General features: G+C 37.7%; 1 protein-coding gene across 2 annotated transcripts in view; it reads right to left on the bottom strand.

Annotated features, from left to right (window-relative positions):
- The window catches only part of Impg1 (interphotoreceptor matrix proteoglycan 1), a 140,661-nt gene that overhangs the window by 2,693 nt on the left and 122,500 nt on the right, over nt 1-15,468 (bottom strand). For both annotated transcript variants that reach the window (XM_015496940.2, XM_048800042.1), the window contains 2 exons: nt 7,875-8,061; nt 189-261 (listed from right to left, as the gene is read on the bottom strand). In XM_015496940.2, the coding sequence (XP_015352426.1) occupies nt 189-261; nt 7,875-8,061 (260 nt within the window). The remainder of the gene's footprint in view (nt 1-188; nt 262-7,874; nt 8,062-15,468) is intronic.

Genomic DNA, 15,468 nt, shown 5'->3' with positions numbered 1-15,468 from the left:
TACTTCATGCACCAGGAAACATCATTTTACCACCTTAAAATACTAAATTAAAAAGCCTAACAAAGGAAAGTGCACTACTTATCCCTATTTTTTTAAAAACAAGAGTCAGGTATAGAAATGTTTTAAATTCCCTTCAAAATTCAATTTCAGTGATTAAAACCAACATGTAAAAGAAAGTATGGTTTTACCTTATAATTTTGCCGATGTTGGAACTTTTTAATACTAGTTTCATATGCTTGATTTTTAGAGTGATCTGGTAACCTGCAAAAGAAAGCAAAAATATGATATCCTGTTTCCTGGACTTTTATTAACATCAATATTAACTACAGCTTTATATTGTTCAGTTCTAAAATTATGACAAGTGGGAAAAAAGAGCATATTTTCACAGATGTCTTCCATTAGGATTGGAGGAAGTATGAGTTCTGCATGCCCCTTGAGTTTTGCCTTAATTCTTTATTAAGCAGTGGTCTCAGAAGGATTGAAGGACACTCATGGGAAAGAGGAGAAGATAAATCTTAAAAATACTGGAGTTATTTCTCAAGTTCTAAATTGTGGTTGCTGGAAAACAACTCATTTTTGTTCATAAAAGTAAAAATAAGTTTTATAAATAAGTAAGACAGCTTTATTTTATAATACACCTATATTTACAGACGTATATTATATAATTTCTGTTGATAGTGTATACACTTTTTTTGCACATTGTATTTTTCCTCTTTATGTTAGAAAATGGGCCTAATTTTTGTGGGATATTTTCCTATATAGCTTCCCTTATCAGTTAATTGTTTTATTTCTCACACCATTCTGTCCATTAAAATTTTTGAGAAAAGGAAAAGGAGGGAATATCCTATTTCAGTCTCAATTCTGAATGGAAAGAAGGCAGTAGGGAGGAGTAGTTTAAGGAGGTTTGAGTAACAAATTCCTTGTTCTCCCCTCCCACTAGAGAAGGCAGTATTTTTAGTTCTATTTGCCCTGGTTGGGAGATATGGAAGCTCTAAGAATAGCAGGAAACTGGCAGATACTTGGTATCAGAACCAAGACATTTCAAATGAGGGGTAAATGGGACTAGAAGCTTTTCAAAGGACCTCTTGAGACCAGGAGAGCTACACCTCACAGTATATTCCAAGGAAACTAAGGTGCATAAATGATTGCTCAAATTTTTAATCAGATAAAGTTTTAAAAACAAGGTTGAACTATATTTAACTGTGACCCTCTCCTCCCTTTCCCCCAATTTCTTCACTATCCAATAAGAAAGGACTAAAAAGGAAGTTAGTAACAAACAGACCTCCTTCCTCCACCCCCACATCTGAAGTCCAGCATGTGAATGAAACTGTGGCCTTGCTGCAGTTACAACAAGTGCTTTAGTGTTATTAAAACCTCCGCATAAATATCTCTTTGTATTAGCATTTACTTATGCCGGCCCTTATATTTGGAAACAAATTTTATTATTATAAGTAATGTCATAAAACAGAATAGGCCTATTAAATTACAGGACAAAAGTGAGAATTTTTAGATCTAGGGAGGAAGTCATAAATAATTTACTCTGTTAGATCTAAATTTGCATTTTCTGTATATATGTAATGATAATTGTGATAAATAAGAGTCAAACTCATTAGGCCAAAAAAGGAATAATACAAGTTTTTGTTTATTCTTGGGAGAATTTTGTCAAGAAAGTTCCTAGCATAACAGAATCTATATATAGAACACTTGAAATTGAGGGAAATGAAAAATGTGCAGAGTATGGTCATAAATATTGAATGGAGGGAAAAAAGTAGAGGAAAAATAAAGGTGAAAATGTAATGAATGACAATGACTCTGCAGTAGAATGACAACTAACTGGAACTGTTCTTTGTGTCAATCAATGAACTAGTCTTCTTGGCAAGGCACTTGCCCTCAATATCATTTTCCTATCTCCTCACTTTCAGGGAGAATAACAAAAATGAAGCCAAGTTTACAGTTCTTCAGAGAATGCTGTTTTCACAGTTACAACAATTAGGGTTCTAATGGATCTGCTTTTAAGTTCCAGGTAGGGAATCACAGTGTCTCCTTACAGGATAGCCCTTTGTTGACAGGACCAGCTCCGCTAACACTTTATTCCTTACCTAAACCCATGAATTAATTCCTATTATCCCAATTACATAGAAGAACACGTTGAAGCTTAAAGAGGGGAAATGTGTCTCAGTGTCATACCTAGTTAGGGGCAGAGTTCTAAGTTGAACTTGAGTCTAATTTTAAAGCCTCTAGTTTTAATTCTTGTCTAATCCATGACTGATGAGGTCTTAACTTGTCAGCTGATCTTATAAATAAATGTTCACTCACATAAGTGATGGTATCTTGTGAGAAACTAAAATAATAGATGGGAGGGGAGCAAATCTCAGGGATCCAGAGGGACCCTCAGAGCACCAAGAGTGTCTGGTTTCTCTTCACTGAAGGAGCTCATGGGGGCAACAGAGGCCTGTCCTAGTTCTGAGGATATCAGGGCTAAACATTTAACATTTGGAAAAGCATATTTAATCAGGGAGTGGAAAAGTGCAGGATTAGGGTCATGTGGGAATTTATCTCTTTTCCCTGAAGATAAATTAAGCATCTTTCTCCCCCACCCCATCCATTGCCTAGCATCCAGCATGGTGACTGGCACATGGTGCTCAAAAACTCTTGTTATGTTAGTCTAAGAAGCATCAGTATTCTTGTATATTTGAATAGCTCAAGTCCATATTATCCCCCGGAGACCAGCACAAATGAAAAAAGCAGAACAACACCAACCTGGGTGAGAGCTATTATTTCTAGATCATCTTATACCTTGCTTTATTGGTCTTGTTTATAGCAACCTAGAACTAAAGTGATCTTTCTTGCTCAAGAAAGAGGAATGTTTAAAATTAAAAACTGTACATCCATTTGAAACCACCAATGGGAATAGTTAAAATAAAAACTGAATATATCACTATTCATAAAAGACAACCCTCCTCCTCATCATCACCCTATTTGGGCCTCATTCATTGGCACTCCTTTTTTTAATGGTTACATTTTATTTTATCAATTTTTAAATTTATATATGACAGTGGAATGCATTACAATTCTTATTACACATATACAACACAATTTTTCATATCTCTGCTTATATACAAAGTATATTCACACCAATTTGTGTCTTCATACCTGTACTTTGGATAATAATGTCTATCACATTCCACCATCATTTCTAATCCATGCCCCCTCCCTTCCCCTCCCACCCCTCTGCTCTATCTAGAGTTCATCTATTCCTCTCATGTTCCCCCTCCCTACCCAACTATGAATCAGCCTCCTTATATCAGAGAAAACATTTGGCATTTGTTTTTTTGGGGATTGGCTAACTGCACTTAGCATTATCTTCTCCAATGCCATCCATTTACCTGCAAATGCCGTGATTTTATTCTCTTTTATTGCTGAGTAATATTCCATTGTGTATATATACCACATCTTTCTTTATCCATTCATCTACTGAAGGGCATCTAGATTGGTTCCACAGTTTAGCTATTGTGAATTGTGCTGCTATAATTATACAAGCAATAAATTAACATATCCTCATTATTAAGAAAGCTGGACTCCAATTCCATTTCTTTCCATTGTTAACTAGAAAGAATCTATCACTCCACACTTTTTTCTGTGTGTTTATTAACACATAGATTGAATCATATAAAATTGCTGGTATTTGAAGATTTGTAACTGACAAAATGGCAATGCCATATGATTGAACCTAATATGCTTAAAAGTGTATAGTTTTGTATTAATTTACTACCTATACAGGAGTAGACAAAGGGGAATGAAGGTAAGGGGGATGGGAATATGAAAGACAATAGAATGAGAATAAGATAATTTTCCTATGTTCATATATGAATATATAACCAGTGTAACTCCATATCATGTACAACTACAAGAATTGGAAGTTATAATCCATGTAAGTATGATATGTCAAAATAAATTCTACTGTCCTATATAATTAAAACCAGCATAAATAATTTTTTAAAAATAAAAATAATCCCACAGTTTCTTTTCTTGTGTTTACCCAAATGATTTCAAAACTTATGTCCATATAAAAACTTGCATGTGGATACTTAAGGCAACTTTATTTGTAATTGCCATAACTTATGAGCAACCAAGAGGCCTCTCCATAAGTGAATGAATAAATAAATTGTGATATATTCTATTCTGAAATTTGCTTCTTAATGTAATGAAGTATCTTGCATTTTTTGAGTATGTATATATCATTACCCTTAGCTGCAGTTTTTAATAGTGAGTAATTACACTCTAGGTTAACCATCCCCATCCCCTTTTTTGTGGTGCTGGGGATCAAATCCAGGGCCTTATATAGGCTAGGCAAGTGCTTTACCACTAAGTGACACCTCAGACCACTTCTCCCTTATTGAGGACCATATAATTATTTCAAAATTCAAAGGAAAAAAAAAACAAGAATCAATAAATGGGATGGATTCAAACTAAGAAGTTTCTTCTTAGAAAAAGAAACAATCAATGAGGTGAACAGAGCCTACATCTTGGGAGCAAATTTTTATCCCTCACACATCAAATAGAGCACTAATCTGTAGGGTATATAAAGAACTCAAAAAGCTTAGCACTAAAAAAAACAAATAACCCAATCAATAAATGGGCCAAGGACCTGAACAGACACTTCTCAGAAGAGGATATACAATCGATCAACAAATATATGAAAAAATGTTCATCATCTCTAGTAATTAGAGAAATGCAAATCAAACCTACTCTAAGATATCATTTCACTGCAGTCAGAATGGCAGACAAACAACAAGTGTTGGCAAGGATGTAGGGAAAAGGCACACTCACACATTGCTCGTGGGACTGCAAATTGATGCAGCCAATATGGAAAGCAGTATGGAGATTCCTTGCAAAACTGGGAATGAAACCACCATTTGACCCAGCTATCCCTCTCCTCGGTCTATACTCAAAGGACTCAAAAACAGCATATTACAGAGACACAGCCACATCAATGTTTATAGCAGCACAATTCACAATAAATAGCTAAACTGTGGAAGCAACCTAGATGCCCTTCAGTAGATGAATGGATAAAGAAAGATATGGTATATATACACAATGGAATATTACTCAGCAATAAAAGAGAATAAAATCATGGCATTTGCAGGTAAATAGATGGCGTTGGAGAAGATAATGCTAAGTGCAGTTAGCCAATCCCCAAAAACCAAATGCTGAATGTTTTCTCTGATATAAGGAGGCTGATTCATAGTGGGGTAGGGAGGAGGAGCATGGGAGGAATAGACGATCTCTAGACAGGGGAGAGGCGTGGAAGGGGAAAGGAGGGGGCATGGGTTAGCAATGATGGTGGAATGTGATGGACATCATTATCCAAAGTACATGTAGGAAGACATGAATTGGTGTGAACACACTTTATATACAAGCAGAGGTATAAAAAATTGTGGTGTATATTTGCATTAAGAATCGTAATGCATTCCACTGTCATTTATTTTAAAAAATCAATTATAAAATTAAAAAAAAATCAAAGGAATATTATTGTGAACATTTCTGTATACATATCTCCGTGCACAGGTGCAAGTATACTTTTAGGAATAATTATCTAAAAGTAGAGTAACTGAGTCAGATTCAAAGTTTCATGGAGGCTACTGGAAAACTCTTTTTTTTTTAAAAAAAAAGCTTTTCCAATTTACACATCCACTAGCAAGGCTTGATAGAGCCAGTACTCCCACCCCTTGTTATCCACATTGTGTATTATCCACTTTCTAACAAAAGATATCTCTTTATTATTTTTGGATTTCCATGATTATAGTGAGATTGAGCATTTTCTATATTTCATTGATCATTTGAAGTTATTCTATGAATTGTTCCTCTATCTTCTTTGCTCATTCTAACATTTGGATGTTTGTCTTTTATTGATATGTACTATCACTTCTTATTATGGATGTTTAACTTTGTCTAAAATGTTGGTTGTATATATTTTTTTTCGATCTCATTGTTTGATACTTTCATTTATAACACTTTTTCCCTATAGAATTCCTTTTCTTAAGTTTTCTGGGATTGGTGTCATGTTAGGATAGTCTTTTTTAATCCAGGATTATAGATTATTATATTTAAAAAATATTTTCCTAGTTTTGATCTTGAACTTGGATCTTTGTTGTGGAATTGATCTTCTGTGATAAGGCACAATTTTATAAATGGAAGGACAAATCATACTTGAACCCTTATTGACCAGTGGACACGTTTTTTATAAATCCCCTATTGTATAAGTGTGTCTATGGCTGTTATATTTGTTCTTTTATCTATTTCTATGTCTATCATGTCTAAATATGATTTTATGTGTTTTGCTATCTTGCACAGAAACTACCCATCACTGTACTCAAGATTTTCTCTTGTACATTTTCATTTTTAGAGGAAATTTAGAACCAGAATGTCAAATTCCATGAGGAATCTCACTGGGGTTTTGACTGTGATTAACTTGGAGAAAAGTCACAGAATCATCATGTACTTCTCTGAGTGAATGCTCTGTGCTTTATGTTCTTGGTAAAAGTATTTTACAAAGATCATTTCATAAACCTCTTGCAGCAACCCAGTAGGTGGAGTTGTCTCCTTACCCAATGAGGAAGTTGTGCTTTAGAGAAGTAATTTGTCCAAGGTCACTTGATTATTAAATTTGCTAAACTGAAACTTTAACCACAATCTGACTTCAGAACATTGCTTCTTAACCAACCTCTATTGGGTATTTGTCTTTAAAATGTTAATACTCTAAAGGAACAGAATATGTTTTTATCAAGGAAAAGGCTAAATTGTTGTGGTTTCTTGAGTTTTGGAAGTAGATGGCCACGAGTTCTCGTGGTGGGAAATTAGGACTGTGGCCTCTAGAGTGAGCAAGTAAAAGCAACAAAGAAAAAACCTCAGGTGACCTGATAGTGATGAGGGTCCAGGTGATCATCACTGAGTAGATGCTCAGGTGTTGATGGGAAGGGCTGGCAGCACTCTCAGAAGTGGTCCAGAGACAGACTCCTGCAGAAGCCCTCTGAAACATAGTCTGCAGCCTTGTCTGGGTGTCACGGGACTTGAGAAGAATTGGACCCACCTTAATGCTCCCTGCTTGTTCCCAAGTCCACCTACACCCTGAGGTCTGGTTTGTACATAGAAAGCTAAGCCCATTATATGTCACCTCCTTTCCTACCTTCCAAGGGGCTTCTCTAGTACTTTCTGTCTGTGAATGAAGGAGTAAACCTATCTTAAACACTTCTAGAGATTGGACTACTATAATAATTAAAAATGTGCTAAAGAAAGTAATAGCAGGAGGAAATGTTTTAGGTTAAAAAAAAAAAAAACTGACTACAAAACAAGAAGCCAGTCTGATTCTATTTTGCTTTAAAAAATTCTGTATAAACCCATTTTATATCAATATGGACACCAAAAGATAATCAGCAGTTAATGTGATAAATTACACAGGATATTTATCATCTTTCTCATAGATTTTTATATTTCCCAGCTTTCTTATGATAAAAGCTATTATGCTTTCAAACAAGGAAAACACCCAAGTTTTACAGAAACATGCACTAATTAAGGCAGTAAACCAAGAATTTTATCTGAAAGCTAAGCCTAGAGCAGGGCTCTCAAAGTCATCCCTGGACAGCAGCATCAATCTCCCGGCCTACACAGACCTAGTGCTGTTTTTACAACAGAGCAGGGCCAGCAATGTGTATTTCCATAAGGCTTCCTCTGGGTGATTCTGATGCTTACTGAAATTTGAGAACCACGGGTCTAAAGCATCATATGAATTTATTCTGTTAGGGTTTTCAGAAGCATAAATAATGACATTTGTGTACTTAGGTTGTAGGTCTGTCACATTTGTGTGCTTGACTTACCTGCATGGGGCTCCCTTTCTCTGAAGGGCCTTGCATTCCTCTCCAGGGGCACAGAGGTCTGCGTCCAGTTCCCCCTGGCTCTCGTATCCTGGTCTGCACCGGCACTCCACTTCCTCCGTCCATTCATTCTTTATGCACTGGGAAAATTCATCACAGGCCAGGAATTTGCAAGGATCTGTTTGATCAGCTGTAAGAGATGGAACAGAATTTGATGAATGTATGATGCCTAAGTGTGGAGCTGGCAGCAGTTAAAGGCAAAAAATCAAATATATTTACTATCATCTTATTTCGGAGTGGGTCATATAGTATTGGTAACAGACTGGGCAAAAAGAACCATAGTTTGTGCTTTGAAAAATGAATTTATAGACACAGGTGATAATATATTTAGTTCCAACTATAATTATGTACAGACTTTTTAGAGTGCATCAGAATCATCTGGAGGCCTTATTAAAACAAATTTCATTGGAAAGTGGATTATAAATCTAATATTTATAATATTAGAATATTTAGCTCTGAGAGGCCAGTGGCTTCTGTAAGCCTTCCCTTATTTTTATGGAGCTAAAGACATTGAGCTCTGAGAAGAAGCAAATGGCCAGAGTCCCCACGTGCTGGTGGCAGAGCCAGCACAAGTTGTTAGATCACTGTTTTTTCTGCCCTGGAAGGATTTTCTGTTTAATTGCAGCAGCCTTTTGTCTTCAGATTATTCTTTTTTTAAAAGTATTTATTTTTTAGTTAAGGTGGACACATATCTTTGTTTTATTTTTATGTGGTGCTGAGGATCGAACCCAGTGCCTCACACATGCTAGGCGAGCACTCTACCTCTGAGCCACAACCCCAGCTCAGATTATTCTTTAATAAGCATTGTTATGTGTAAGGAAATAGGGAACAGGCAACAGTGTATAAAACCATTCTTTCAAATATCTAGGGGAGGTTAGTAATATACACAGTTAATTCTATATAAGGAGCCGACCATCAACCTGGAGGGGATTGCTTTGGACTGAGCATTTAAAGTAGATCACAAGGCAGTCATGGTGGTGCACACCTGTAATTCCAGCTACTATGGAGGCTGAGGCAGGGTGATGGAAAGTTCAAGGCCAGCTTGGAGAATTTAGTGGAACACTATGTCAAAACAAAAATAAAAAGTTCAAGTATGTAACTCAGTGCTTGCTCGGCATGCGTGAGGCCCTGGGTTCAATCCTCACTACAGTAAATATTTTAGTTTTTATGTTGCTGTGACCAAAATACCCAATGAAAACAATTTAGAGGAGAAAAGCTTATTTGTGGCTCTTGGTTTCAGAGATCTCAGTCCATAGACAGCTGACTCTGGGCCCAAAGTGGAGCAGCACATCACGGGGGAAGGGCCCAGTGAAGGAAAGCTGCTCAGATGGGGTGAGGAAGGAGGGAGGGAAGGAGGGAGGGAGAGAAAGATGGATGAGGGAGAGGGAAATAAAGAAAAAGATAGGGAGGAAGAAGGGGCCACAGGGAAGACATATTCTTCTAGGGTACAAGCCCACCTGGGTGATCCATCTCCTCCAATTATGCCCTACCTACCTAGGGTTACCACCCAGTCTGTCCATTCAAACTAGGAGGAACTGATTAGATTACAGCTCTCACAATCCAGTCATTTTACATTCCTGAATCAATGCAGAAGCTTTTGGGAAACACCTCACATCCAAATCATAACAATAAATAAATAAAGTAGGTTACATTTGAGGTTTTTCTCATTTTTAAAAATTGTTGGTACATTATGGCTGTAAACAATGGTGGGATTTACTGTTATATGCCCACACAAGTACGCAATATAATACTATAATTTGACCTACTATTCCCAACTATTTCCCCTTTTCCTCTCCTCCTCAGAGTGGGTGGTGTTTGTTGTACAAAGGCAGGCTAAATTGTTCCCACTGGAGACAAAAGTATGAGCAGAGGAAAACAGATGAGGAAAGAACAGACATCTGAAGAGAGAGCAGGGAAAACCCAGTTAGGAAGGAGCAGAGATCCCTTACGAATGGGAAGGAAGGGAACTAAGATTGGTAAATGCCTGTTAAGGCCAATTTCTGAAAGGCACACTAAGGAATTTGGACTCCCCCCCTCCCCACCTGCCAACTTCCCCACTGCCACTCTAATGTCCCCCAGGAATTTGAACTGCACAGGCAGATGGGAGTCACAGATGATTTTTAAGTAAGGAAGAGTATGCTCAGAATTGTGCTTTAGAAGATTTATAAATACAACTTAGAATTTTTAGAATTAGAATGACTTGAGAAATCATCTGGGCCAATATTTCCCAAGTGGGAACATTTGTGGAACTCTAATTCAGCAGGATTTGATAAGCTTTATGTTAAAAAGAGGTTTGGTGGCTAAATAAGTTTTAAAAAATGCTGTGTGACTGTTGGTGAGAATGTAAATTAGTACAGCCATTATGGAAAACGGTATGAAGTTTCCTCAAAAAAATAAAAATAGACCTACCAGATGATCTAGCAATCCCATTAGTGGTTATATATCCAAAGGAAATGAAGCCTGCATATTAAAGAGACATTTGCACTCTCATGTTCATTGCAGTACTGTTCACAATAGCCAAGATGTGGTGCCAATATAAATGCCTATCAATGGATGAATTAAGAAGCTGTGGTACATACATACACAATGGAATATTATTCAGTCATAAAAATGATGAAATCCCGTCACTTGCAACAACATGGATGACCCTGATAGACATTAAATGAAATAAACTAAGTGCAGAAAGACAAATACTGTGTGATCTTATTCCTATGTGGAATCTAAAACAGTAGATCTTGTTGATGCTGACAATAGAATAATGGTTACCAAAAACTGGAGAGAATAAGTGGAGGAGATGATGGGAAGGGATGGGCCCCAGGGCACAAAGTTAGATAGGAATAAGTTCTAAGTAGGAACTTATTGCATAGGAAGGTTATTATGATTGGCAATCATGCATTTTATATTTTGAAAATAGCTAGAAAAGAGGATTTTGAGTGTTCTCATCACAAAGAAATGACAAATGTTTAAGACAGAAGATGTGTTAATTAACCTCATTTGGTCAATTACACAATGTATGCATATTTTGAAATATCATATTGTATCCCATAAATAAGTAAAATTATCATGTGTCAACCAGAGATAAAGGTAAGGGTGCACTGGGACACATCTGTGATCCCAGGTACTCTGGAGGATCATCTGAGCCCAGGAGTTCAAGATCAGCTTGATGGGACACAATTTCAAAACAATTAAAAATAAATAAAACAGTAAACAAGAAAAACATATTGTATGAAATAAGTATAACAAGGTTTCTTTCTCTTGCTCTCTTTCACCCTCCAACACTATTCCTTTCTCTTTTTATTTTTAAACCTCTTAGGGTCATTTATAAGCTCATGTCTATTGTGAGTCTTCAAGCAGAGAATGTGGTCAGCTACTTAGCCAAATGTACAGACCATAGAAACTTTAAGGGTGATGGGGACAAGTGTTCAAACGAATCCCTCTGCTCACTTTCCCATCGAGTATCTCCTTGTGGCAGAAAACCCTAAAGCAAGAGGTTAGTTTGACCAGCCCAGGGGTTTGGGCAAGAGAAGCTCCTTGAAAACATATTTTTGGGTCTCCCAACAAGGTAGACTCCTAAAAGTCTTTATGTGACACTGTGTTTCTCTGCAGCTTCCACGTTCCTATGGAGAGCCATACCTGGATAATGTAATCTGGCTTTCTCTGCCTTGTGATTCCGAGAACTGGCCATGTTCAGGAATCCTTGTCACTGGTTAGGAAATAACTCAGATTTACATTGACAACCCAGTTGATTTATGTCCAGGGCCTGGATTAGTAAATGACAACTGTCAGCAACCTTAGACTCAGAGCTGTATTCTTGAAAACAGAGGCCAGGAGGGAATGTCGGTTCCATTTCTCTCCCTTGGTGCACTAGAGAAATATATTTAACTTGGAAAGCTGACCGAATGCATGAATTCTTGCCCTCTGAAGAGAAATAGCAAAGGTCTGATAACCAGAAGAGTTTCCCCATGAAAATAAGTGTTTCTATTTTACAATAATTTCTTTTAGCCCAGTCAGGCATACTCTATGCATCAGTAAAATTGCACAGTACATGGTGAGGCAATGTTGGAGCAACAAATTTGTCCAAATTTGGGGGCTCAGAATCAGGAATATTTGAAGAATGAAGGCAATCGGTTTGTAAACTACTCGATTTTCTCATGTTATTTATTCAGGACCAGTCAATAGAGAAGGAGACTTTGAAATACCAAGCTTAGGTTTTGTTTGCTGGGTATGCTTTCCTGGGTACTAAAACAACATTCATCCATTCAACAAATATCAACTTGGCCTTTCAAAACTTTCAGCACTAAGAATTTCACACTGGCTAAATATTTTTGATTTTTATTTTATCCATATATAAAAATTTACATTTTTAGATAGGTGGAATTTTAGAGTCAGAAGTCGTTTTAGAGATCTTTTAGACTAATTTGCTCCTTGAAGATGAGAAAGCTTCGATGCAGGGAATAGGAATATTGCTAAGGTCATGCCTGTTTGTATTCGAGTCTTCTGACTGAGATTTCAGGAAGGAAAGAGCCCCATAGGGGAGCTGTTGGACCCCTTGCCAATATGGCAAATGGAGGCAACTGCCGTTAATTAGACTCAAAACAGAAGCAACTCACACAGTTTCTTTCTGTACTACCTTAAAAAAAAAAAAAGTCCTTTGACTTCTTTAGTCACATGTCATCTTTCAAATGACACATGCATCTTTGGATTTTAGGCAAAGACCCACATTTGGGCTGATTCTGAGAAAGAAGGAGCCGCAGATGAGATAGAAGAGGAGAAAGATGGGCTGTATGATGAATGAAAGTTTAAATAGTAGAATTTTCCTATGCAAAGCTTCCCTGTGTTGTTGTTTTCTTTCTTTGTCATATCCCCCAAACATTTTTCCTTAGAATAATAGGATTATTCACGGATATACCATACATCTGTTTATCTCATCCTTAACATATCTCTGGACATTTGTACAAAATAAATTTGGTTAAACATCGTCATTATCATCGTTGTCATTATCTATACATTCTGTAGCAACAACCAAAAATTCTCTGTCCAAAAATGGTCTCATTACTTGGAAAGAAGGAGGACAAGAAGACTTGAGAGCAACCATAGATTAAGAAGGAAAACATTAGATGCATTTTCTAGGACAATGTTTTCAAATAATAATCAAATTATGTGTGTAGGTGATGAAGTAAAGTCCTCATGATTGATTTATAGACTGATTGTTCTGTTATTGCTTTAGTCCTGGATTTGCTTAAATCCTCTTTACCTAGTAGTTTTGTGTGTGTGTGTGTGTGTGTGTTGGCATCCTATATAGAGGAGTTTTTCCACAAGCCTACAACCATACTTAATAGACACCTTGTATATGTTGGTGTATCCAATTGCTTACTCTAATTGCTTGATGACAAAATTACTTGATTTTTCTGTCCTTAACCAATGTGGACAGTTCTTCTGCAGAGCACATGTGACACTCTTTCCATAGCAGTGGCCTAAGCTACTTGGCTTTAGTGAGTTGTATGTGTTAGTAGCTGCTAGTTAGCAGAAGGTGGGAAGATCCAGGTCTGTCCCAGTGTCCAGAGGTCCTAGATTGTGCTTAGAATCCCACATGGAATCTGACTGTAGTCAGAGCATTCATGTCATTCCATTTCAAGACTTGTCCCTGAATTGTCTCCCAGGGGTCATGACCCTGAATTTATAGCTATCCAGGAGTGAAAGTGGCAATTATTTATATAAGAAAAAAAGGTCATATATATCAAGAGCCATTATGTATCACTGTGGTGCACACCTTAAACATGTGTCTTCATTGGTATTTGTAACAGTTTTCCAAATATATACAGATGTTTCAGACACCATTTTTATAAGTGAGAAAAATGAAACCTATTTGAGCTAGTAAGTATGACCCAAGATTCAAATTTTTCTGTTTACAATATTTAACTTTTTACATCATTCTAGTGGCTTTCAAATGTGGGGTTTCCTGGAGGAGGGACGGTGAGTGGGAGGTCCCCTCTACATCTTCATCTCCACTCTCAACAGTTGACATATCAGACTTTCACAAATACTTTCCTTTGAATAAAGGCTCTCCCAAGCAGCCAAAATCTCACAGCCACTATCTGCCACCACTCTTTCAGAAGGCACAATGTTTCTTATAGAAAGTACAGTCTGATGCAACAGTGGTTCCAAATGTGACAGTGATTAAAGCACGGCAGCAATGAACATGCTTGACATAAGTGAGTTTCTATCTAGGACTCAGAAATATTTGTATCATTCCAAGATTTCTGGTGCAAGTACATTTTATGTACTAGTTTCTGCTCTGGATTTGCTTATATAACATCTTTTGTGTGCATTTCAAAGGTTCTTAAAAGCATTCCCAACTAGCTGACTCTCTCAACTGTCCATCATGTGATCAAAAAGCACTTAAATGAATGTTCCCTGCTTGCAGAAAACGCTTTGAGGCATTTTACAGTTAAAGTTAAAAAGATGGCCCTTGTAATCAAGGAGTTTATAAATGCAGGTATATCATAAGTCCCTGGCACTCTAAGATAGTGTCTTTTTCAAAGCTCCTGTTTCTGGTTGTAGGTGCACTCATGCTTGCCAGAGTTGAAAATAGTCTTCGAGGCCTCTGGGACTTTCAGTCCAGGTTTTGGCAACTTAGTTGGTTCTCCTGGGCTGCTAGATTGCCCCACCTTTGCCCCACAATCTAGTGGCTGCACAATTCACCGCCTCCCTCCCTCATCTTTATAATTTCTATTGCACTGTCGAAATCTCACTCCTATTTTGGACAGAAATTGAAGCATCTCCTTTTTTTTTTGAATCCCGTCCAAGGGCAAGATTTCAGCTCAGCTTGGATAGAATTCTGGCTTCACCTGGGACAGCCAGAACTGAGGGCTTTTGGGGTCTCTTGTGGACGTCCCCCCCCCCCAAAGTGCGATGAAACATAATGTCCGCTAGATGGCGCTCAATTGCAAAAGAAGTAGGGCTGGATTTAAGGAATGAAATTTAAGTGCTCCAACTTATTTCTGTCGCCTTAAAAACGACTGTGCGGTGCGCATTGGTGGAGGGAAGCAAGGTCTGGAAGGAATTCGCGCAGTGGCAGGAGCAGCTCCAGGGGACCGCTGATAGAGCCATTATCGCTTCGTGATTACAGCGGCAGACCGAGCCTGCCGGGTTAGGAGAATGTGGTGGAAACTACTGGATCATCTTTCCCAAGTTCAAAAAGGCAGAACTAGAGCAGCTCTGGAGTCCATAGACAGGCATATTCCCCGCGCAAACTTCACGCCTGAACAAAGTGGCCAGATTTCGGTAGAGTGTGCTCCTATTGACAGTAGGGGGCATCTGCTGGTCAGCCTGGCCTCCTTTCCCCCCACCCCCAGAACGAAGGTTGTGTCCTGATTTTGTTGGTGGGAAAGAAGCAGGCGGTCATTCTTTGCCAGGGGCATCAGTGCAAGCTCACACATCACAATCAATAGCAATCCGCATGACTACAGCCTTAATGCCTACCAGACTTAGAGATCTACGAAAATTTGTCTTTAAAATAGGAAGGAAGGAAGGAAGG

The sequence above is a fragment of the Marmota marmota genome, unplaced genomic scaffold (assembly GCF_001458135.2).
Source record: "Marmota marmota marmota unplaced genomic scaffold, marMar, whole genome shotgun sequence".
NCBI lineage: Eukaryota > Metazoa > Chordata > Mammalia > Rodentia > Sciuridae > Marmota > Marmota marmota.
The sequence above is the reverse complement of the archived record's forward strand: the minus strand, read 5'-3'. Positions and strand labels throughout refer to the sequence as shown.